The sequence below is a fragment of the Dendropsophus ebraccatus genome, chromosome 12 (genome assembly GCF_027789765.1).
Source record: "Dendropsophus ebraccatus isolate aDenEbr1 chromosome 12, aDenEbr1.pat, whole genome shotgun sequence".
NCBI classification, from domain to species: Eukaryota; Metazoa; Chordata; class Amphibia; order Anura; family Hylidae; genus Dendropsophus; species Dendropsophus ebraccatus.
In genome coordinates, this window is record NC_091465.1 from 69723555 (window position 1) to 69746431 (window position 22877).

At 43.8% G+C, this 22877-nt stretch overlaps 1 protein-coding gene across 1 annotated transcript; it reads right to left on the bottom strand.

Moving 5' to 3' along the window:
* Nucleotides 1-343: 343 nt before the first annotated feature.
* On the bottom strand, nt 344-18137 carry RUVBL2 (RuvB like AAA ATPase 2). The gene is made up of 15 exons (XM_069948786.1): nt 18033-18137; nt 14578-14629; nt 12673-12728; nt 11860-12001; nt 11039-11168; nt 9763-9829; nt 9288-9394; nt 6908-7001; nt 5231-5354; nt 4538-4632; nt 4320-4438; nt 3077-3196; nt 1823-1952; nt 696-810; nt 344-483 (listed from the first exon to the last, which is right to left on the bottom strand). The coding sequence occupies exons 1-15, from the start codon at nt 18045-18047 to the stop codon at nt 458-460; spliced, it is 1392 nt and encodes a 463-aa protein (XP_069804887.1). The 5' UTR covers nt 18048-18137; the 3' UTR covers nt 344-457.
* Nucleotides 18138-22877: the final 4740 nt, after the last annotated feature.

The window sequence follows — 22877 nt, forward strand, 5'->3', positions numbered from 1 at the left end:
CCACGCCACCCCCGGAAGTGTAGTGCTCTATACTCACCTGATGCGTGTCGACCCTCGTCCGCCAATGATGTAATCTTCGGGCGGCTGGCCGAACCGCGCCGACCGTCCCTTGTGCTGGCCGCCCTTTGCTGCAATTGGCTGAGCACAGTTATGTGTGGGTGGGGAGAAACACGGGGAAGGGGGCCATTCACTAACATAACATACATTACAAAGTTGTATAACTTTGTAATTTGTGTTATTTAGTGAATAATTGTTTAGCGCCGCACTACCCCTTTAATGTTTGTGGGCCAAAACACAGTCCAACATATCAAAGTAAGAAAACAAAAAAAACAACCTTTCTCCTCTTTTTGTTTTAATAAAAAAGAACAGGGAATGCAAATTAAGGCAAGTAACAAGAATGAAGACTAAACGAAACGGGGGGAGTGACAACAAGCAAGTTCATTCAATTCATCCTTTATCAAGACGTGTCCATTGTGTCTCCTTCTGTAGAGATTAAAAAAAAAAAAAAAAAAAAAAGAAAAAACTTTCAGATCTTATATCAGGCTTCAGAAATTCATAAATCAGGAGAAAGCAGCATCAGGCATGTTGGAGTGCTACGTTCATGAAAGATTAAAAGCACTTTAACCCTTTAAGAGTTATTGACCCCTCAGAAGCAATGGGTAGTAAAATAGGTGTCTAATTTTAAATTCACTTACTCATTTCATTGAACATAAAGGCGTCCTGGTATTCTTTCATGTATTGTGTTGAGCGAGATTCATCAAGAAACAAGGAGTAAACTCGCTTTATGTCATCTACCTGGACATCATTACCCTAAAAAAAGAACCAGATCACTTACAGAAAAAGAACCAAAATCACTTACCGAAAATTACACCCAACACAACCCTTGATATGTCCTACAAATGAAAGTTTTGAATGGCCAGGATCTGGGTGTTAGACCTTGACCAACTGCTAGACAATTCAAGCCTATGGGACCATCCCGTCCCATAGACAGACAGTGATGAGAGAAGTTCTAACCACGTTCTTCCCTCTCAGCTCATTCTAGTGATCAGTTGGGGGACTGAACCAAAAGTTTAGCATAGCCGACACATGCACTATAATGACTGGGTGAGCAACGCACCCGTGAAAGTAAGACAGAAGTGTGGCTGATAATCTTCTGATCTCCAACATGACATCACACAGTAGTCACCTGGATCTATTTACAAGGCGGATTCAATAATGCTTTTAATAATTCAACAACAATCCGCCTACCACATATGTGAATAGGGTTTCCGTCCCTTATCACGTTATGGAAAACTTCTATGAGTGAAAAAAATAGTGTAAATACATTGCATGCTACTGATTCCCACAAAAGTTGGAGACTTATAAATACGCAAATCCTACAGTTGTGCACATTCCCTTAAGGCCCTATTCCACGGAACTATTATCGGCCGTATTCGGCCGATAATCGTCCCGTGGAATAGAGTGCAACGATCAGCCGACGTCGGTCGATCTTCTGCCGTCGCTCCGTTGAATAGGAGCATCGGCAGCAGACGCTGCTGTATCCTATGGGCTGCCTGGACGATCAGCAATCCCCCAAGCAGCCCCCCCGTAGCTCCCCGCCGCCCCTCCCGCACTCACCCGCTCGCTGCAGCCGCGGTGAATAGTGGCGGCAGCGAGCGTGGAACGAGGAGCAAACGAGCGCTGAGAGAGCTCGTTTGCTCCTCTAGATGACCCATGGAATAGGGCCATTAGACAGAACACAAAGGATACCTGGTGATAGCATCAACCACAGTTTCCTTAGAAGAAGGAGCCAAGACCCTAGACACAGTGTGACATGTCTCACCTTTCTTTTCCTGCAGACCAGGCTTGCAGCAGTGATGAGTTGTATAGAGTATCTTAAGGAGGTCTCCAAGCCAATTCTTGTCAATACAGTATAAGCATCTTCACTCATGTCTACATCTTCCTCTTCACACCTGAATTAGAGCCATGATTACTACAGTGTACATCTCATTAGCACTGACCTACCATGTCACATCCCACCAACTGCTAAGCTAAGACAATTTCATACATAAGAGTCTACTAATACAGGATGTCCCACTCACTAAAGGCCCAGAAAAATTGTCAAAATCTACAAGACTAATGAACACATATTAATGAAATTTGGTCAAATTATAAAACTTACTATTTGAGAATGAGGAACCCCTCATGACATAGTTGTTGAGCACCCCTTAAAAGTGACTGCAGAAATGCACATAGTGAAAGCCACTGGCAAGAGAGATGGAACAGCTAGCCGGGCTGTCTCATCTTTGCACACCATGCCGATCCAAAAGCCATGGTTTGTTTGAGTTGTGTAGTCAATAGAAGCTGGTGCTGCCCATGTCTTAGGGCCCTATTACACGGAATGATTATCATGCGAATTATCGAAATATTGTATGAATTTAAACAGTAGTTTTGTGTAAATGCAGGCATTTACTAATTGTTCAGCATAATTCCACATTTTTCCTTAATTTGTTGTGACCAGATGGAGTAAACAATCGTAGTAACAATCGTAACTAACGACTATCGTTTTGTGCAATATCGTTCTGTGATTTCAGGTTAACGATACACAATCTAGTTTGCAATCGTTAAAAATCATTTCCTTACTAAACTAGGAAATATTTTGCATACATATTGAGAGAACAGGATCCAGTTACCATAACATTCAGCGATACCGAGCATTGAGTTAAGGCATTACTGCAAACAAAGGACGATTCCAGCACATGTTATGAGGGGTGTCTGATTCTCATGGAGTAAGATAAGTTTTGAGCAAATTTTATTAAAATGTGTCTATTAGTATGGCCAATTATTCCAAGCCTATGGCAAATGGGATAGTAAGTAATTATCGTGAAGACTGGTGTTACCAGAAATAAGTAAATAAAAAATATCTGCATTTGTATCCGCTCTTGTTCATGGTCTGTCTGCTACTGCAATCACCTTATATCACTAGAATAGGGATAAGCTCCAATACCAGAGCTAGTCCATGGACAAAAGTGGCCCATCTTGTACAAATCCCCCCTCCTTTGCTGTGGCTCTTGTGTATGTAGATTGACGGACTCACCTGATCTTCAGGATCTGTTTGGTTTCCTTCTCATTATACGGTGAAGTGGAAATAATCAGTAACCGATCCAGTAAATCAATAGGAATACCATGTGGACTCTGGTAATTTGTGCCACGGATCCTAAAAGAGAAATCAACCTTTACAATAATCTGCAGTAAACCAAAACAGTTCTGAAAAGGATGAAAAAAAAAAAAAAAAAAAAAAGCTGTCCTCCTGGAACTCAAGCATCCTAGCGATACGCCATTACTTTAGGAGAAGAAATGGCTATGTAATTTTGGATGAACATTAGTAAGAGCCCGAGCCCCTCTGTTCCTGAAACCTGTTATTCTCATAGTATAAAATGAGGAGGGAAGCAAAATAAGGAGACAGATTCATATAGGACATCTTTACCCAATGGATTGCAATGTGAATAAACTATAATAGCTAATTCTTTCTGAAGAGATGTTTTCATGATGATATCAATATACAGGTAATATCTGGAATACATGACAGATACAGCAGGGCAGAGGCTGTCATATTGCACAACCCAATGTGTTGGCTGTGGCATCCCTTCAGGTAGGCATACTGAGTGACAATATAAAGAAGTGATGGAAGCAGCTCCGCTATATCTCTGTACGTTCTGGGTAAAACATTATGTGAAAGGGTTAAATCCATTTAATGCCTAAGGTGCTAACTAAAATGTTAGCCATAAAGCTTAGCATCTTCATAGATTTCTAGAGAAATAATTTAAAGAGATAAAACCCATATATGATTAATATTATCATCTTCTGGACACAACTTATGCCAAACCATCTCCTCCAAGTGAATAAGTGCCCAAGCTGAATCTCCACTTATTGGGAAGTGATAATATAGCGATTTGCCATTATTTTCTAATAACGGAAATGAACTTTAAAAGCAAATCTGTACCGGCTGCCACCCACCCTAAACCGCTGGTACAGTTCTCTAGTGGCCAGCATGCCATGTCAAGTCCTGGGGTCGGCATTAAGGCCTAGGCCCCGCCCCATTGACTTCCCAGACTGCCGACATAAAACTTGTTTAACCATAATACCATCCCCAGGAGAAAGACCAGAAGAACAGTACCAGCGGTTTGGGATGGGTGGTGGCCGGTACAGATTCGCTTTAAAGTTAATCACAGACTTGCTAGTGAGTGCCTTTTAAGATTTTAAAACCCAGAGAATATGAGAACCTTCCCATATCAACCACATAAAAGGTAATACTGTGTTAGTGTCAGCTGGTAACTTACCTGGTGATTCCTCTGTTTGTGGCCATAATGAGAACTGGAGCCATGTCACTTTCCAAAGCCCGATTCAAGAAAGAAAAGCACTCAATGTCCAACATATGGACTTCATCAATAAACAGCACCTGAGAGAGGACAGCAAGAGAAATTTATGAGGACTCAGATCCTTCCGTCACCTGCTGCTTAGTAGTGACACATCTGAGCTTCAGCATTTGTCTTCTCACCCCTGGAATAATCTCTGCTTTTCCTTCCTCTCGCCATTCTGCCACCTTTGCATTAATCTGTTCTCGGACCTCGGATTTGATCTCCCCTGTATCACCTGTGTTGTTATAGAAAGGTCAGACTTAGCGTTTTTTTGCAGTTTACAGAAATACAATAGAAGATCACATACTTATTATACAGTTCGAATCAACTATGTAAAACTAACATATGTAAACTATTTGCTGATTGTCATTCAAATTTATAAAAAAAAAATTCTATACATACACATATAAAAAGTCTAATATTTATTAGTATTATTTAATAGTATTTTTTAGTCAAGTAAATTATGTTTTTTATGCAAGTTACTAATTTATAGCATGCCAGTAGACTCTGTTCCTATCACTACCGAGCTCTGGCTGCATACACAGAATAAAGTCTCAGTGTGTACATCAAATGTATCTCTAGGGCTCCACCTGCTGGAGAAGAGGAGAGTGGCATCAATTTAGCTTTTGTCTTGTATTAGGAAAGCATAGTCAACTATACCCTTCTATGTAGAGGCAGCAACATAATGCCAATCCTAGGTCTGTCCAAAGCTTATGAAGTGTAAGGTGATATGATATACACATTACATAGACTAACTGATACAGACAAAGGGAACAAAGGGAAGGGTGGAGAGATCATTACAACATCTCATATTGCAGGGAATAAAAACCTACCGGAGAAAAGCGCAAGGAATCCCTGTGTTCTGCTGTTTATTACATCGATTTCATGCAATGACACTGTATGTACCACTTCCTTGCGTTTTTGGAGTTCACCATCAGGACACTGTACAAACTTTGTCTGGAGGAAGAGGGCAGCAATTAAAAAATTTAAAAAAGTTTCTGGTTTAGAAAACCTACATTCAACTACCCTATAAGGGAGGTTACAGTTCAGGTCTATATTGGCCACAATAGACAACATTAAAGGACAAGTGCCATGAAAAACTTTTTCCCAGTAATTGAAGCACATTACAAAGTTATATAACTCTGTAATGTGCTTCAATCACCTATCTGCCTCCCTTCCCTGTCTTTTCCCCCCTCCAGGAATGGTCCTATCTCCCACAGACCTAATGACTGTCGTCACCATCACCAGGCAGCTCCTTCTTGTGAGGATGAGTCATCAGCAGGAGGGCTGCTCTAGGTCCTGTTACACCAGCCTCCCCCTCCCCCTCCTTGTCAGGTGACTCAGCTTGCTCAGCTACGATTGTCACTTGCTTATCTTCTCTAGTGACATGACTCTTTCACTCACTGAGTCCACGGCAGCAGGAGAGAGGGTATGAGGTGGGGGGGCTGCCTATGTGCCGGTGTCAGTCAGAGGGAAGATAACCAAGTGACATGTGCCAATTGATGGCTTGCAGTTGTTCAGCCAATGGGAGCTGAGCAAGCTGAGTCACCTGACAAGGCAGGGGAGGGGGAGGCTAGTGTAACAGGAGAAGGAGCTGAGAGAAGAGCTTGGTGACGAGTCATTAGGTCTGTGTGAGTTAGGGTCCTATTCCACGGGCCGAGGAGGGCCCGATCAACGATGTAAACGAGCGGCGATCTGCTAGATCACCGCTCGTTTACTGTGCCTATTCCACGGCCCGATGATCGTTGAGCGAGGGCTGCAAGGACATCGTTACTGATGTCCTTGCAGCATCATACATTACCTGTCCAGGCTTCTTCTCCGCGCTGTCTTCATCCCCGGGTCCCACGCTCGCTATCTTCAGAATGGCCGCGGCGGTCCCGGCCTGTGATTGGCTGAGCGCTCCGTCAGCTGACCGGCCATTCTGAAGGTAGAGCGCGCGAGACCCCGGGAGGAAGACAGCGCAGAGAAGAAGACCTGCAGGTAATGTATGATGCTTCTGCTTGTGAAATCGTCGGTCGCCCGCCGTGCACCGCTATTCAACCATAGCGATGCGCGGTGAGGGAACGATGATTTTAGGACTGGCCCTAAATGAACGATCAGCCGATGACACGATCATCGGCTGATCATTCTCTCTATTTCACTGAACGATAATCGGCCGAATCGGGCCAATCCGGACGATTATCGTTACTGTAATAGGACCCTTAGGACACTTCCTGGTGGGAGGTGGAGGGGGGAAAAGACAGGGAAGGGAGGCAGATAGGTGATTGAAGCACATTACAGAGTTATATAACTTTGTAATGTGCTTCAATAACTGGGAAAAAGTTTTTCATGGCACTTGTCCTTTAAAGAGTAAGCCGGGAAATGAAGTACATGACCACGTGCTTCCCCTCCTTATTTTACAGATCGTTTGAAGGGGGGGGGGGGGGGTTACACGTTACATAGATTGTTCAGACAACTTCCTAATTTTTTATCTTTCATAGAATATTAAAATAAATCTGATCAGTCTGTACCTGAGATCCCATGGCATCATAGTCCCTCGCTCTTGTGAAGGCGCGGCCCAACTTTGTGATCTTGCCTGTTGCTTTATCGATGGTTATGACATCCCTAAAGAGGAGAAAATTGAAAAGCGTATAATTCCATACATGCATTTATGAGGATATATTTTTGGTTCGAGGCTATCAAGTGGTTTTAATGGTAACAGGAATAGAATTTAAAGTGGATTATCCCCGTAGGAAAGTATCGGTCCATATTACTGGTTTGTGTATACTGTGGAAGACCCCTAATCAAGATTCTTAGACACCCTATTAACAAAATTTTAGCAAAAAAAAAAAAAAAAGCCTCATCTAAAATTGAACATCTCTATAACACTGATCTCTTATGTGTGTGCGTGTATATATACACACACACACACACACACATTATATAATATATATATATAATAGATAGATAGATAGATAGATAGATACGTCCAGATAATCCTCAGCACACCAGCATAGGTAGTAAAACAAGTGATTTTAATCCATAAAGTACAGAGATACAAAAAGATGCGACGTTTCGACCTCCTCACGAGGTCATTATCAAGCATAGTGGGAGTGTCCAAGTGATGTCATTTTATAGCCAACAGCTTTGCATAATTAGTGGCGTCATAGATACATTTACATATGAAAACAAAATACCAAATACAATATAACACGCAATATGGTAAAGTGCATGAGTGGAATAACTGGACCTAATACAATACGGTCACAGAGATAGTGTATATCTGTGTAATCAAGGTGAAGGAGAAAGTGCAAGGTGCATAAACTTGATAATAAAAAATTCATGTAGTAACTTAAGGGGTTAAGAGGAGGTCTGGGGCACTCACCGCAGCTGTAACGGCATGTAAGAGGAGACCACGAGGAGCAAAGATAATGGAGAGCGGTGTCTAGGCATAGCGTGAGGCAGGTAGCACTGCGCACGCGCCGACAGAGGAACCGCCCCCCGGTATGATGATGCGTTGTAGGGGGGTGTGTGGCAGCCGCGTCATGGGTCAGCGTGACGCAGAGTGGACTGCGCATGCGCTGGCCTCGGAGCTGCCCACAGTGCAGAGATATGTGGATGAAAAGTTTGTATATCATCACTATGGCAACTGGGAATAGCCATACAGGTACGTAGTAAAAGAGTCCATAAGAAAGGAAAGACGGGCACAGGAGCAGAGAGAGACGGGGTCCCACGTTGGTAAACGGACTCGAGCTCCAACCTGGACTTGTAAGGACCTGATGTCGCTCATGCCGTCGCCCCCGTTCGCTACATCCCTGTAGCAGACCGGAACGCAACCATGGTAGTCGCCCTTGGAGCTGTGGAGTAAAGGGCGACTACCATGGTTGCGTTCCGGTCTGCTACAGGGATGTAGCGAACGGGGGCGACGGCATGAGCGACATCAGGTCCTTACAAGTCCAGGTTGGAGCTCGAGTCCGTTTACCAACGTGGGACCCCGTCTCTCTCTGCTCCTGTGCCCGTCTTTCCTTTCTTATGGACTCTTTTACTACGTACCTGTATGGCTATTCCCAGTTGCCATAGTGATGATATACAAACTTTTCATCCACATATCTCTGCACTGTGGGCAGCTCCGAGGCCAGCGCATGCGCAGTCCACTCTGCGTCACGCTGACCCATGACGCGGCTGCCACACACCCCCCTACAACGCATCATCATACCGGGGGGCGGTTCCTCTGTCGGCGCGTGCGCAGTGCTACCTGCCTCACGCTATGCCTAGACACCGCTCTCCATTATCTTTGCTCCTCGTGGTCTCCTCTTACATGCCGTTACAGCTGCGGTGAGTGCCCCAGACCTCCTCTTAACCCCTTAAGTTACTACATGAATTTTTTATTATCAAGTTTATGCACCTTGCACTTTCTCCTTCACCTTGATTACACAGATATACACTATCTCTGTGACCGTATTGTATTAGGTCCAGTTATTCCACTCATGCACTTTACCATATTGCGTGTTATATTGTATTTGGTATTTTGTTTTCATATGTAAATGTATCTATGACGCCACTAATTATGCAAAGCTGTTGGCTATAAAATGACATCACTTGGACACTCCCACTATGCTTGATAATGACCTCGTGAGGAGGTCGAAACGTCGCATCTTTTTGTATCTCTGTACTTTATGGATTAAAATCACTTGTTTTACTACCTATGCTGGTGTGCTGAGGATTATCTGGACGTATACATGGTGATCCCCTAGCCAGGGGACTTTCTCCTTCCAGCACCCGCTCCATACCATCTTGGATGTGCGGCTTTCTCCTGAATCTAGATAGATAGATAGATAGATAGATAGATAGATAGATAGATAGATAGATAGATAGATAGATACATACACATACACACATATATCTTCTTACCCAGCCTGGACTTTTTCCTTTGTCAGCGATTCAATCATCTTTGTGCCCAGGTCATAAATCGTTTCCATCTCTGTTGTCTTCAAGGTCAGTTTGCCTACTTTGGCACCCTAACGTGGAAATAATGATATTGTATGAATATAAGGTCAAAGCTGCACAGTATACATGTAAAATATAACAGGGGTTGTCCCTCTGTCCTTATGCCATTTTGGAGCACATGAACATCATAGAGGGGATGGCTCTTCTACTCAGGCACACATATAGACAGAGGGGTTGTGTCTGGTGAGATAATCCATCCCACAAACATGTATACAGTTCTTACAAGCATTGTGCATTGTGAGAGCTTACAAATACATATTGTAGGTAGAACACAATGATTATAATAATTCCTATTTATCCCGATAATGTATCACAAGTCCAAACAGCCGAGTCCTTAAAGACTGGTGAGAGTAGATGCAGACTATGTGAGATAACTCACCGTTCCGGTAGCTGGTCTGTCTATTTGCACCTCTACCACTTCTCCTTCAATTATTTCTGTTTCTTCCCTGGGTAAAAACAAACACGCAACAAATTTAATAGGCGATAGAAATAGCATATAGGATAATATATATGAGATTTCTCTAGGAATACCAATACGTCTCCTCAATCCTTACATTAGGGAGAAGAAAAACGGAAACATTTTAAAAATTTTGATTAATGTGGGGTCTCAGTGCAGAGGCCCCCAAAATCAGCAGACTGAGAGGAGAGAAGTGTACATAATTGCTTCACTCAATGGCTCGCAGTGATCTCCGTACAGCTTCTTTGGATGTCCCTATTTTAAGTCTATGGGGCAGTTGCATTTGTTGAAAGGCTCTTTACATAGTTACATAGTTAATACGGTTGGAAAAAAGACACATGTCCATCAAGTTCAACCAAGGAGGGGTGATAGGTTCTATACATATGCATTTATATTATTTTGCTCTAAGAACTTGTCTAGCCCTGTTTTGAAGCCCTCTACTGTTTTTGCTGTGACCAGATCCTGGGGTAGACTGTTCCACAGATTCACAGTTCTCATTGTAAAGACGACTTGTCGCCTCCGGAGATTGAACCTTTTTTTCTCCAGGCGGAGGCAGTGCCCCTTGTCTCTCCAGGCGGAGGCAGCGCCCCCTTGTCTCTCCGGGCGGAGGCAGTGCCCTCTTGTCCTTTGAAGGGGTTTTACCTGGAACATCTTTTCCCCATATTTCTTGTAGGGGCCATTTATATATTTAAATAAATTAATCATATCTCCCCTTAAACGTCTCTTCTCCACACTAAACAAATGTAATTCATTTAATCTCTCCTCATAACTAAGATGCTCCATTCCCCTTATTAGTTTAGTTGCCCGTCTTTGTACCCTCTCCAGCTCTAGAACGTCCTTTTTATGAATCGGGTTCCAAAACTGGACAGCATACTCCAGATGAGGCCGCACCAAAGCTTTATAAAGCGGTAATATTATATCCCTGTCCCGTGAGTCCATGCCTGTTTTAATGCATGACAATATCCTGCTGGGCTTAGAAGCAGCTGACTGACATTGTGTGCTGTTCTGTAGTCTATTATCTACAAGTACACCCAGATCCTTCTCCATCAGCGACTCTCCCAGAGTAACTCCCCCCAGGACATATGATGCATGTGGGTTATTAGTACCCAGGTGCATAACTTTACATAACTCTTTAATGCATGGTTAGCTGTCTGTAAGTGAACCAACATGAAACAGTCAAATACCGCGTGACACTTACTTGATTCTGACTCCTATAGATCGTCGGAAAGCCTGCGTCAATGCCTCTGTTTTGCTCATTTCCAGAGAGAAGATCTCACTGCCAGCGATGGCAGTGAATGGTGTATCTGAGCCCAAAGCTTGGGCCATACCTGTGTAAAATCAAGGACATTCATTAATTTATTGCAGGACTAGGAAGTTTAAAGGGGTTATCCAGAGCTACAAAAACATGGCCACTTTTCTCCAGAGACAGCCCTCTCTTGTCTCCAGTTTGGGTGCAGAATGGAGCTTAATTGCAAACCACACCTGAACTGGAGACAAGAGTGGTGCTGTCTCTGGAGAAAAGTGGCCATGTTTTTGTAGCGCCAGATAACCCCTTTAAATACATTATATCAGGCCTCACGCAGTATCTACTCAAATAAAATAAATAAAATGCCTCTTTTTATGGGGCAAAGATTTCCATTCACTGGAACAAAGTTACTGTGAAGTGTTCAGTCTTGTATTTCCCACATGTAAGGCTATAATTTTTTTATATTGATCCTAAAGATATATTTTTGTGTGTTATCTATTCTGGCTGTGCCCACTAGTTATGACTATCTGTACCTTTTCATGCTCTGACCAAAAAAGATATGTGTAATAATCCAGAGCATTAATAGCAATGCAAATTAAATTCCCTAAATAACTTAGCAAATATGATTTTAAAGGGTTTTTCCAGGAAGCAGAAAAGGTCTCAACAGTTCTGTTCCCCAGCGCTCACTTCTGCCTCCTTTATGTCTCAGACAACATCTACAGAAAAGAGAGGGGGTAGGTGTAGTGCAGTGGTATAATGAAGGAATGTTTTACCCATGGCAATAGCTGTTTTTCCCGTTCCAGGCTGTCCAGCTATTAATACAGCACGTCCTGCAATCTTTCCCTCTTTGATCATTTCCAAAATAACCCCGGCTGCTCGGCGAGCTGCCAGCTGACCAACCATGCCTTGTGATACCTGTTGCAAAAAAAGATGAAGACAGTTTATTTTTTACCACATAAAGAACGGTCACTAAGGGTGACTACGGTCTGGGCAAAGACAATGTCATGGAATCAGGGAACTCCCTGCATCAGGTTTCATTATGATACCAGGAGCTCCGAAATGTTTGCGTTACTGTACTGAAAGAGCGGCGCATTGTGATTTCTCCACCTGATTTGTATTGTTTTGGAACAAGGTGGTGGTGCTGCATCTAAAGCGGGCTAGAGACAGTGACATCTAACGTCCCAAAACACTCCCCAGTCTCTTTCATTATATTATATATGGCACAATTTTCTACCACAGAAATACACATGCAACCCCATTCCTGATTTTCAGTCTCAGAAATATCTGCAACAAGTCGTCATCATGTGAATATAAGCTAGCTACAGATCAAAGATGGTGGGAATATGTTTGCACCAATGAAATGCTTTGTCACAAAGATCATTACAGAAATTATAAAGGGTTGTCCGGGCAGCATAAAAAAATAAAAAGCAGCAGGGGGTGATGGGAACATAATAAACAGATTAGAGTCGTGCAGAAGTCCAGTGCTTCTATCTGTGACCTATTATGGTGCTGTACAAAGAGGAGTAAGTAGACACAAAGCCTCATGGGTTGCAGGCCACTCAACATTTTGTTTCCAAAATCTTTACCTGCCGAGGTTCAAGAGCATCATCCAGTCCAAGCCCTCGAATGTGAGAATGAGCACCTAAAATCAGGAGAATAGTTTACATTATATTTTAGCCTACAGAACATACCAAACATACATAAAAACATGGAATATTGTCAGCAGAAAGAGACCACTGGGTCCATCTAGTCTGCCCTTATATTATTTCCTCTCTTATTATCTTAGGATAGATATATGTTTATCCCAGGCAGGTTTACATTCTGTTATTGTAGATTCACCAACCACATCTGCTGGAAGTTTGTTACAAGCATCTACTACTCTTTCAGTAATGTAATATTTTCCCATGTTGCTTCTGATCTTTCTCCCAACCAATCTCAGACTGTGTCTCTTGATCTTGTGTTCGCTTTCTTAGTAAAAAAACCACTTCCCTCCTGAACCATATTAAAGGGAACCTGCGAGCTGGGATGATGGCGCCGAGCCCAAATGACCCCCCGGTGGAGCCCCGGATACCTCCCCCTTCCTGCAAGTCCTGCTCCTGGACCCGGAACAGAGATCTGACCGTCAGAAGCCGTGCGCGCGCTCAGCAGAGACGAGTCCGATGCCCATAGAGAATGACTGCTCCAGTCATTCTCTATGGGCATCGGACTCATCTCAGGTAATTAGCATACAGCGCGTGCTCACCTTCTGGCGCCGATATTGCAGGAAAGGGGAGGTATCCAGGGCTCCACCGGGGGGTCGGGTGGGCTCGGCGCCGTATCGCAGCTGACAGGTTCTTTTTTAAGGGTGCGTTAACACGTACAGGATCCACAGTAGATTTGAAGGCACAGATATCAATGTAACTAAAATAGGAGGAATAGGAGCGGCGGCAGCAGACCGCTGCTATCTGCTATGGGTTGCCCGGACGATCTAGCGATCACTCCGGCAGCCCCCCTTGTACTTACCTGCTCGCTGCCGACACGTGTAATAGCGCCGGCAGCAAACAGGAAAAGAGGAGCAAGCAATCGCTCACAGCGCTGGTTTGCTCCTCTCAGTTGCCCAGTGTAATAGGAGCTTTAGTCCTTCAATATATTTAAAGGTTTTAATCATATCCCCCCTTTCCTCCAGACTAATTAGTCATTCATACTTGTGTTCACAAATTTATACAGTATGCAAAGTCACTGAGCGCTTTCGGACAGTTGTCCCCTTTGGGGTGGGTTCACATGTACAGAATTTGCTGAAGAATTCACAGCAGATTTTGCCACCCAATGGATCCACAGCGAATCCTCTATTATTGCAAAATCGACATGTTACATGTGAATGTAACCTTATAGGACATTAACAAACCCTGAGAACAGAATAACTTATTGTTATGCCTGCCTAAATCAATTTACTTCACCAATCTTTAGATGAGTTATAGAAATCCGCAACCACAGTGTGGTACCATGCATAAAGCTTACTTTGGTTGACTCTAAAAGAGGGTTCTTACTACTCTAAGAAAACACCACATTTTCACACTAGTGCAGCACTATATGGACTCATATGTAGTCGCCCCTGGCGCTCTCTCTCTCTCTCCCCCCAGTACATAAATATTAGAATTTGAGATTATATATTTTTTTTTTATTATTTTTGATCATTTATTTATACTATAATGTACTAGTTTAGTTTACACTGATGTGAGGAGGACTTACATTAAAAATAAAGCAAATATTATCGGGTGCTCCATTTGAAGTAGCTGTACAAGAAACATTAAGGCGGCGACCCTTATGGTCATCACTCTGCATGTTAACACCAAGTACTAGTAGGCTGAGGTGTGTGAATGTTTGGGTGTTGTCAGGGACGACCCTTGCTGCTATGAAAGCCACCTGCTGGTTGTGGTTACGTCTCTGAGGAAACAATCCACCCTGCATTACAGTCCTGCAGCAGCATCACATTACAGCTGCAGAACACCCACCAATTCTCTCAATCCTGGTGACATCTCGGACTTCCGGCACCTTGGTGGTCGTCTGTAAGAAAATCACACAGTGTTAGTAACATCGACGTTAACGACAAGATCGCTCGGTATAACTCTGTAGGGAGTTAACAGGTACTGGGGACAAGTGCAACCAACCATGCTAAATTACTGGCAGATTCCCTTTTAAGAGGTTCATCTGAAGGGGTACGGCAGTCTTAGGCCCCCTGCATACTATCTGGATTTCTTATACATTTCCTGACCATAGGGTTCTATTGGGCACAGAAACTTTCCGGATTTTTTCTGAATGGTGTCTGTGCCACAAAAAGTGACCAAAAATTATAGGACATCCTACAATTGTCCGGAATTCTGGCACAGATGACCCATAGAACCCTATGTTGGCTGCAGAATTCCAGACAGCTCCAGATGCGGAAACTCCAGTATTCAGGTTGAACAACTTGACAGCCCGGGCCAGGCCCACCACCCAGGCAAGAGCCACTGGCCCTTTATCTGTACAGGCTCCTAATCAGGAGATTATACAGTTAAGTGTGGTGCTGTGTTTGACAGGGCGAGGAGCCATTGGCTCCCAGACTAGTCAGTCACAAGAAGACATGGAAATAGTAGTACTAAACTAAAACCTCCTTTATTCTCAGAATCAGCTGGGGTTCTAGAGATTGTACCACGATCAATCATATACTGATGAGATACCCCACCACTTTATAAGATGGCAAATCCCCCTTTAATGTTTACAGAGCAGTGATCTCCAACCAGTGACAGAACTACAACTCCTACCATACCCTGACAACATGTGGATGGAGAGCACAAACACCATTTAAGGCAATGGTCCTGAAATACACAAGCCCCGCTGCTCATATATATATATATATATATATATATATATATATATATATATATATATATATATATATATATATAAAATATGGACACGAGGACGGCACTCCAGTAGTGTATAGTGAAGATTTATTCACCCAATCACAATTAGCGACGTTTCGACTCTAACATGAGTCTTTTTCAAGTACAGTGGTACCTTGGTTTAAGAGCGTTTTGATATAAGAGCTCACAGTTTTTCAAAATTATGACTTGGTTTAAGAGCATTGCTTTGGTTTAAGAGCTCCCTGTACTGTGGGAGCGCGCATGGAGGAGGGGCATGGGCTGCATAGCGGGGTCTACAGCCCTGTACTCAGACCCAGAAGGTCTTCCTCACCTTCCAAATCATACCAGATCCACTTCAGGCTGGGGCTTGCATCAGGGGACAGGACTGTGGAGGTAATCTCTCCATAGCTGTAACCCCTCTCTCCCCGGACAGAGAGCGCTGCTATACTGTGCCCACACATCTGTCCTGCTCATTCCTTCATGCTCCCTGCAGTCTCTCTCAGCCCTTGTGTTTCCCATCCTCTCCATTACTGTACAGTAACTTATAATATCACATATTCTGCTGTTTCTGATGTTTCATTAATTTTACATGTTATTCAGAATAATAAATAATTATTTTTGGAGTGTGGAACTTGTCTGCATTTCTGTGATTTCTTATGGGAAAATTTGCTTTGGTTTATGAGTGGATTTGGATTACAAGCATGGTCCCAGAACGAATTATGCTCATAATCCAAGGCACCACTATATATATATATATATATATATATATATATATATATATATATATATATATATATATATATATATAAAATAAAATTTAAAGGAGTACTGTGGGTGAAAAAAAAATGTTTTTAAATCAACTGGTGGTAGAATTATACAAATTAGTAAATTACTTCTATTTAGGAAAATTCTTTCCAGTCTGACAGTGCTCTCTGCTGCCACCTCTGTCCATGTCAGGAACTGTCCAGAGCAGGAGAGGTTTTCTATGGGGATTTGCTACTGCTCTGGACTTAAACCTTCCTGGACTTAAAGGGGTAGTGTGGCGCTAAAAAATTATTCACAGAATAACACACATTACAAAGTTATACAACTTTGTAATGTATGTTATGTCTGTGAATTGCCCCCTTCCCCGTGTCCCACCACCCCCGCCCGTGTACCCGGAAGTGTGTGGTGCACTATACATTACCTGATCCGTGTCGAGGCCGTCCGCCATCTTGTGCCAAACGTCATCTTCGGACGGCCGAATCGCTGCCGTCGTCCCCCCTCTGCCGCGATTGGCTGAGCATAACTATGCTGAGCCAATCGCGGCTGAGCACAGTTATGACACGGCGGAGGGGGGACGGCGGCAGCGATTCGGCCGGCCGAAGATGACGTTTGGCACAAGATGGCGGACGGCCTCAACACGGATCAGGTAATGTATAATGCACCACACTTCCGGGGGTGGTGGGACACGGGGTAGGGGGCAATTCACGGACATAACATACATTACAAAGTTGTATAACTATAAAGTACCCTAAGTGAGGGCGGCCATAACTGTACTGCACAGTGTATCCAGTACTGATGCGGTATTTTATACCCCAGAGCTGCATTCACAGCTCCGCAGACTTCAGAGCTTTTCTGGCATTTCCTTGCTGCTGATCCAACAATTGTCCAGAACTCTCACATCAAATCCTTTCAGGGGACAATGTCATTTTGGATCAGATAAATGACACTGATCTTATGTACGGAAACAATCGCCATGTAATAGGACATGTTTATTACCCCCGCAAGACAACAGAACATAAATTTTAAGGTTAAATAAACAAAGACCATGTGAGCATGACCCCTATGGGAGCACTGCTTAACTGCCAAGGGGGCGTGGCCATCAACAAGCTTGCCAACAGTTTCCATTGACAACCAGCAGAATGGTGAGTGCAGCTCTGAAGTATAATATAGGCTGGAAAGGCTCCCATTACACAGTGCAAGTAATGGGCTCATAGCGTCCTGTGTAATTGGACCAGGTAAGAGGGAAAACAAAAACATTCATCGGCCACCAAATGACGTCAGTGACAGGCAGCAGGACGGATGTGATAGAGGATCCTCACCTGAGCGCTGATCTGCCAGATCGGGGGGCACATGGGATATAAGGCATTATGACAGATTCAGGAGCGCAGTTTAAAGGGGTAAAAAATTCTAAAACATTTCACCTGTTACAACCGGCAAGTCAATAACCACATGGCAAAAAACCGCAGTGTGTGAACCCTGCCCTACCCAGTGCTAAGTGATACACTCACCAAGTTACATCTTCAGGCACAAACTGCATGACACGTGACAACTTTTCTCTCCATAGAAATCAATAGAGATGGATCCTTCTTTTTCCCCCATTGACTTCTATGGAGAGAGCCAGCACCGGCGTGACGTCACAGCTAGGAATGGCCAGGTCCACGAGCCGGCACCTCCAGCCTGGTGACAGCACCTGAGCCGGTCCCACACACCCGCAGGATACATGCACCCTGAGCCCGCACAGCACACAGCTAACCACCGGCCCCTCCGCCATTACCCGGCCTCCCTTGCTCTACTCTTACCGCCATGGTTGCCATGCTGCCGCTTCTCTCTACTACACAACCGCCAGAGACACGAACGGTGCAACTGTGATAGCGCTCCGACTAGGAAACAAACCCCAGCCCAAACGGTCCGCATGAACACGCCCACTGGGGGAGGAGCCGTGTAACCGTCGTGAGACGTACTGCGGTTGGCGCTCCAGCTGCTGCAAAACTACAATACCCGTCATGCCTGCACATCCGGTTCATAGACCGCACTTGGTATAGCAGTTTATGGCAGGGTGCAGGGTAACAGTGAGAGGTCTGCATTACTAAACTGGATGAGGATGGTAAGGAGGGCGGGGATCGGACCCCACTAGTGATATGTCATGTACAAGATGGTCTGATCCACCATGTAGGTGAAGTCTTTATCATTCCTATCAGGACAGATCTGTGCTGCCTGCTACATGTATTCTATACTCTGGGATTACTATAGTCTCTAGGATTCTACTCATGAATCCAGTTACGGCCTGCTCCAGGAAGAAGGGACTGAAAGGACTATAGTAAGGTGGGCCGTCTCCAGCCTTATAGTACTATGGATTTCTGTGGAGTTTTACCTTGCTGAGGTTCTTCGGGAAATAATTATTCCATTCCTCTATACACTTGCATCTCGTCACATTATCACACTATTAACGGAGAAGTCCGTCGAAAATTTTTATGTAAGTATTGTATTGCCCCCCAAAAGTTATACAAATCCCCAATATACACTTATTACGGGAAATGCACATAAAGTGTTTTTTTTCCCTGCACTTACTACTGCATCAAGGCTTCACTTCCTGGATAACATGGTGATGTCACTTCCTGGATAACATGGTGATGTCACTTCCTGGATAAAATGGTGATGTCACTTCCTGGATAACATGGTGATGTCACGACCCGACTCCCAGAGCTGTGCGGGCTGTGGCTGCTGGAGAGGATGATGGCAGGGGGACACAGGGGACTGGAGAGACACTGAGCATCCCCCTGCCACCATCCTCTCCAGCAGCCACAGCCCACACAGCTCTGGGAGTCGGGTCGTGACATCACCATGTTATCCAGGAAGTGACATCCCCATGTTATCCAGGAAGTGACATCACCATGTTATCCAGGAAGTGACATCACCATGTTATCCAGGAAGTGACATCCCCATGTTATCCAGGAAGTGAAGCCTTGATGCAGTAGTAAGTGCAGGGAAAAAAACATTTTATAAGCATCTCCCGTAATAGGTGTATACAGTGGTGCCTTGGATTCGAGCATAATCCGTTCCGGGACGGCGCTTGTAATCCAAATCCACTCTCAAACCAAAACAAATTTTCCCATAAGAAATCATAGAAATGTAGACAATATGTTCCACACCCCAAAAATAATAATTTATTATTCTGAATAACATGTAAAACAGATGAAACAAAGATTCAGAAACAGCAGAATATGTGATATTATAAGTTACTGTACAGCAGGCATGTCCAAACTTTTTTCGAAGAGTGCCAAATTTGATGAAGTGAACATGTGCGAGGGCCGACCATTTTACATGCTACATGCTATATGCTTTATAACACAGGCAGATAATAGCAAGCTGGATACCTGGGGGGCCGTAAAAGTTCGGAAGGCGGGCCGCAAATGGCCCTCCGGCCGGACTTTGGACATGCCTGCTGTACAGTAATGGAGAGGATGGGAAACACAAGGGCGGACAGAGACTGCAGGGAGCATGAAGGAATGATCAGGGCAGATGTGGGCACATACATGCAGCACTCTCTGTCCGGGGAGAGAGGGGTTACAGCTATGAAGAGATTGCCTCCACAGTCCTGTCCCCTGATGTAAGCTCCAGCCTGAAGTGGATCTGCTATGATTTGGAAGGTGAGGGAGACTTCCTGGGTCAGAGTACAGAGCTGTAGACCCCGCTATGCAGACCATGCCCCTCCTCCACTCCCCCTCCCACCCAGTACAGGAAGCTCTTAAACCAAAGCAATGCTCTTAAACCAAGTCACAATTTTAAAAAAAACTGTGAGCTCTTAAACCAAAATGCTCTTAAAACAAGGTACCATTGTATTGGGGATTTATATAACTTTTAGGGGCAATACAACACTTCAATAAAACATTTTGCCGGACTTCTACTTTAATATCCACAAAAATGCTATGTATAGTGTGCACCAGAGGACAGTGACTACTACCCTTAGTGCCCTAGGGAGAATGCATTTTAGATCAGTCTAAAAATTCTAAACAATTGGGCATCAATGTGGGCAACCAATATTGTAATTGTAAAGGTTAATAACTTTGGGCACTGATGTCACCCTGCCAGGACACAGAGAGGGGTGCCCAACATCAAAATCAGTTCAGTTTCGTTCTCCAGAGATAGCAGTATTAGGAGATTCACCTAATGTGACTGATGATATTATAAGAGGTCTGATCATTAAATGTTTGTTTTACGCTAGATTAGTTATTATAAGGGTGGTAATACACGTTCCAGGGCTGCTCCTGCTGTCCGCTTCTCCCCGGGTCCCGTGAGCGCTCTAGCTTGAGAGTGGCCTGTCAGCTGATAGGCCGCTCAGCCAATCACAGGCCGGGACCGCCGCGGCCTATCAGCTGACAGGCCGCTCTGAAGCTAGAGCGTGTGGGACCCCGGGAGAAGCGGACGGCAGGAGCAGCCCTGGAACGTGGATTGGTAATGTATATCATTAGTCGCCGCCCGTGCACCGCTATTACACGCAGCGGTGCGCGGTCGGCGCCCAACGAAAATAGGTTCTAACCTATATCAACGATCAGGGAGGGAGGGGGAGATTCCAACGTCTTTGGAAAAATTGGCAAGTGACACTTGATATATAAACATTGTTTATTTATTTAATTATTTTGCAGAAAAATAAAATTATGGGAAGGATAATTTTTTATTTATTTATTTATTTTTTTTCTCTCTCCTCTCGGAGGGGTGGGGAGGACGGGGTTGGGGATAAGATTGGTGGGGAGGGGGTGGAAGGGTTCTGGGGTTAAGGGATGTTATACATGTAAAAAGAAAAAAAAATCTGTTCAGTTTGGCCCAAGATTGTTCTGGGTATAAAAACTGGTATCAAAGTGGGCATTTTTTGCCAATTTGATACTAGTAAGTAACTGATGTTTTCCAAGGGTTTATTGGCTTTGGACCACTGATGTCACACTGCCAACAGGACCAGGCCTATTGAGAATGGTTGCAGCAGGGGAGTGGGGAAGGTGAGTATCACTTATTATAGCAATCTGAGCAGAATTATTTAAAAAACATACTCCCTGCAATACCCCCTCAAACTGCTCTGCCAATGTCTATGAATGGCTGCACAGTTGTATAAGCGTTGTGCCCAATCAGTAAAGAAGTGGTCAGACAGCCTTTGGCTGTATCCATGCTTTTCATCAGGGCTGTATGCTTGGGTTTGAACCTAAGCATGTTTGAAGATTGCTGAACTCCAATACAGATCTACTAGTACAGCCTGCCTGCCTGCCTGCCTGTAGCAAGCTACAGTATATAAGCAGATGTGACATAGCAACCAGAAGGCCTTCAGCAGCCATGGAACCTGGCAACCTGTTCATTCTTAGGATGGAGGGCAGAATCTGTCCGTGCATAGAATGGAGTCTACGACACAGGCGGAGACGCGCGTGCCCGCATCAGTCCGCTGGCAGGTGCGAGCTGAGGAATGTGCGACGGGTTATCCGTTGCCACTCCGTAGTGTACATGTACCCTAACACCTGCAGCATCGAACAAATAAACACTGGGAAAAAAATTTCACAAATGCTGCATTTTTCCAGAAAATTATAAATGTGGATCTAATGACAAGAATTAGCAGCATCATTGTGATCAATAATCTAGACCTGTGGTCAGGCTAAGATTTGCGTCTAAAATACAGACATAAACCTGCAACCAAAACTTTTTTATTATTAAAGGTACTTTTTTTTTTTTTTTTTTTTATAGCCTAGACACAAATGGACATAACAGTACAGTCATTACTGAGGTTCACGGCGCAGTATAGTAATGTCCACTAGGTGGCGCAGGCACATATATCTGTGCCAAATGGAAACTGTGTTCTGTACTGGTGTTTTACCTGCACATCACTAAATAATAAAATAGTGAGGTCAGAAAATAACAAAAAAAATTATTTACAACAAAGGGATCTCCTGGTGACACAGGTGTCATAATGGATACGAGGGGATGAGTCAGAATACCACTTTAAAGGGGTTATCCAGCGAAAATCTTGTTCTTTCAAATCAACTGGTTTTAGAAAGTTATACAGATGTGTAATTTACTTCTATTTAAAAATCTCAAGCCTTCCCATACTTATCATCTGATGTATGCCCTGCAGGAAGTAGTGTATTATTTCCAGTCTGACACACTACTCTCTGCTGCCACCTCTGTCTGAGACAGGAACTGTGCAAAGCAGGAGAGGTTTTTTATAGGAATTTGCTACTGCTCTGGGCAGTTCCTGACATGGACAGAGATGTCAGCAGAGAGCCCTGTGTCAGACTGAAAAGAATACACCCCTCCCTGCAGCACATACAGCAGCTGATAAGTATGGGAAGACGTGAGATTTTTAAATAGAAGTAAATTACAAATCTATATAACTTGCTGAAACCAATTAATTTGAAAGAAAAATATTTTTGCTGGACAACCTCTTTAATATCACACTTGCATCTTTTTCTACACACATTTGCACAACAGACGGGCCTCATTCAAGGAGCAGGGTGTGTGGTTTATACAGGAAGGGATGTGAAGTAGAATGTGCCCATAAATTACAGCTATATCTTGATATAGAGCATAGAATATTGGTGCAAAGAATGCCTATAAGTAATCAGTATAAAAAGGCAGACATCTGTATAACAGAGAGCACAACTAAGTGC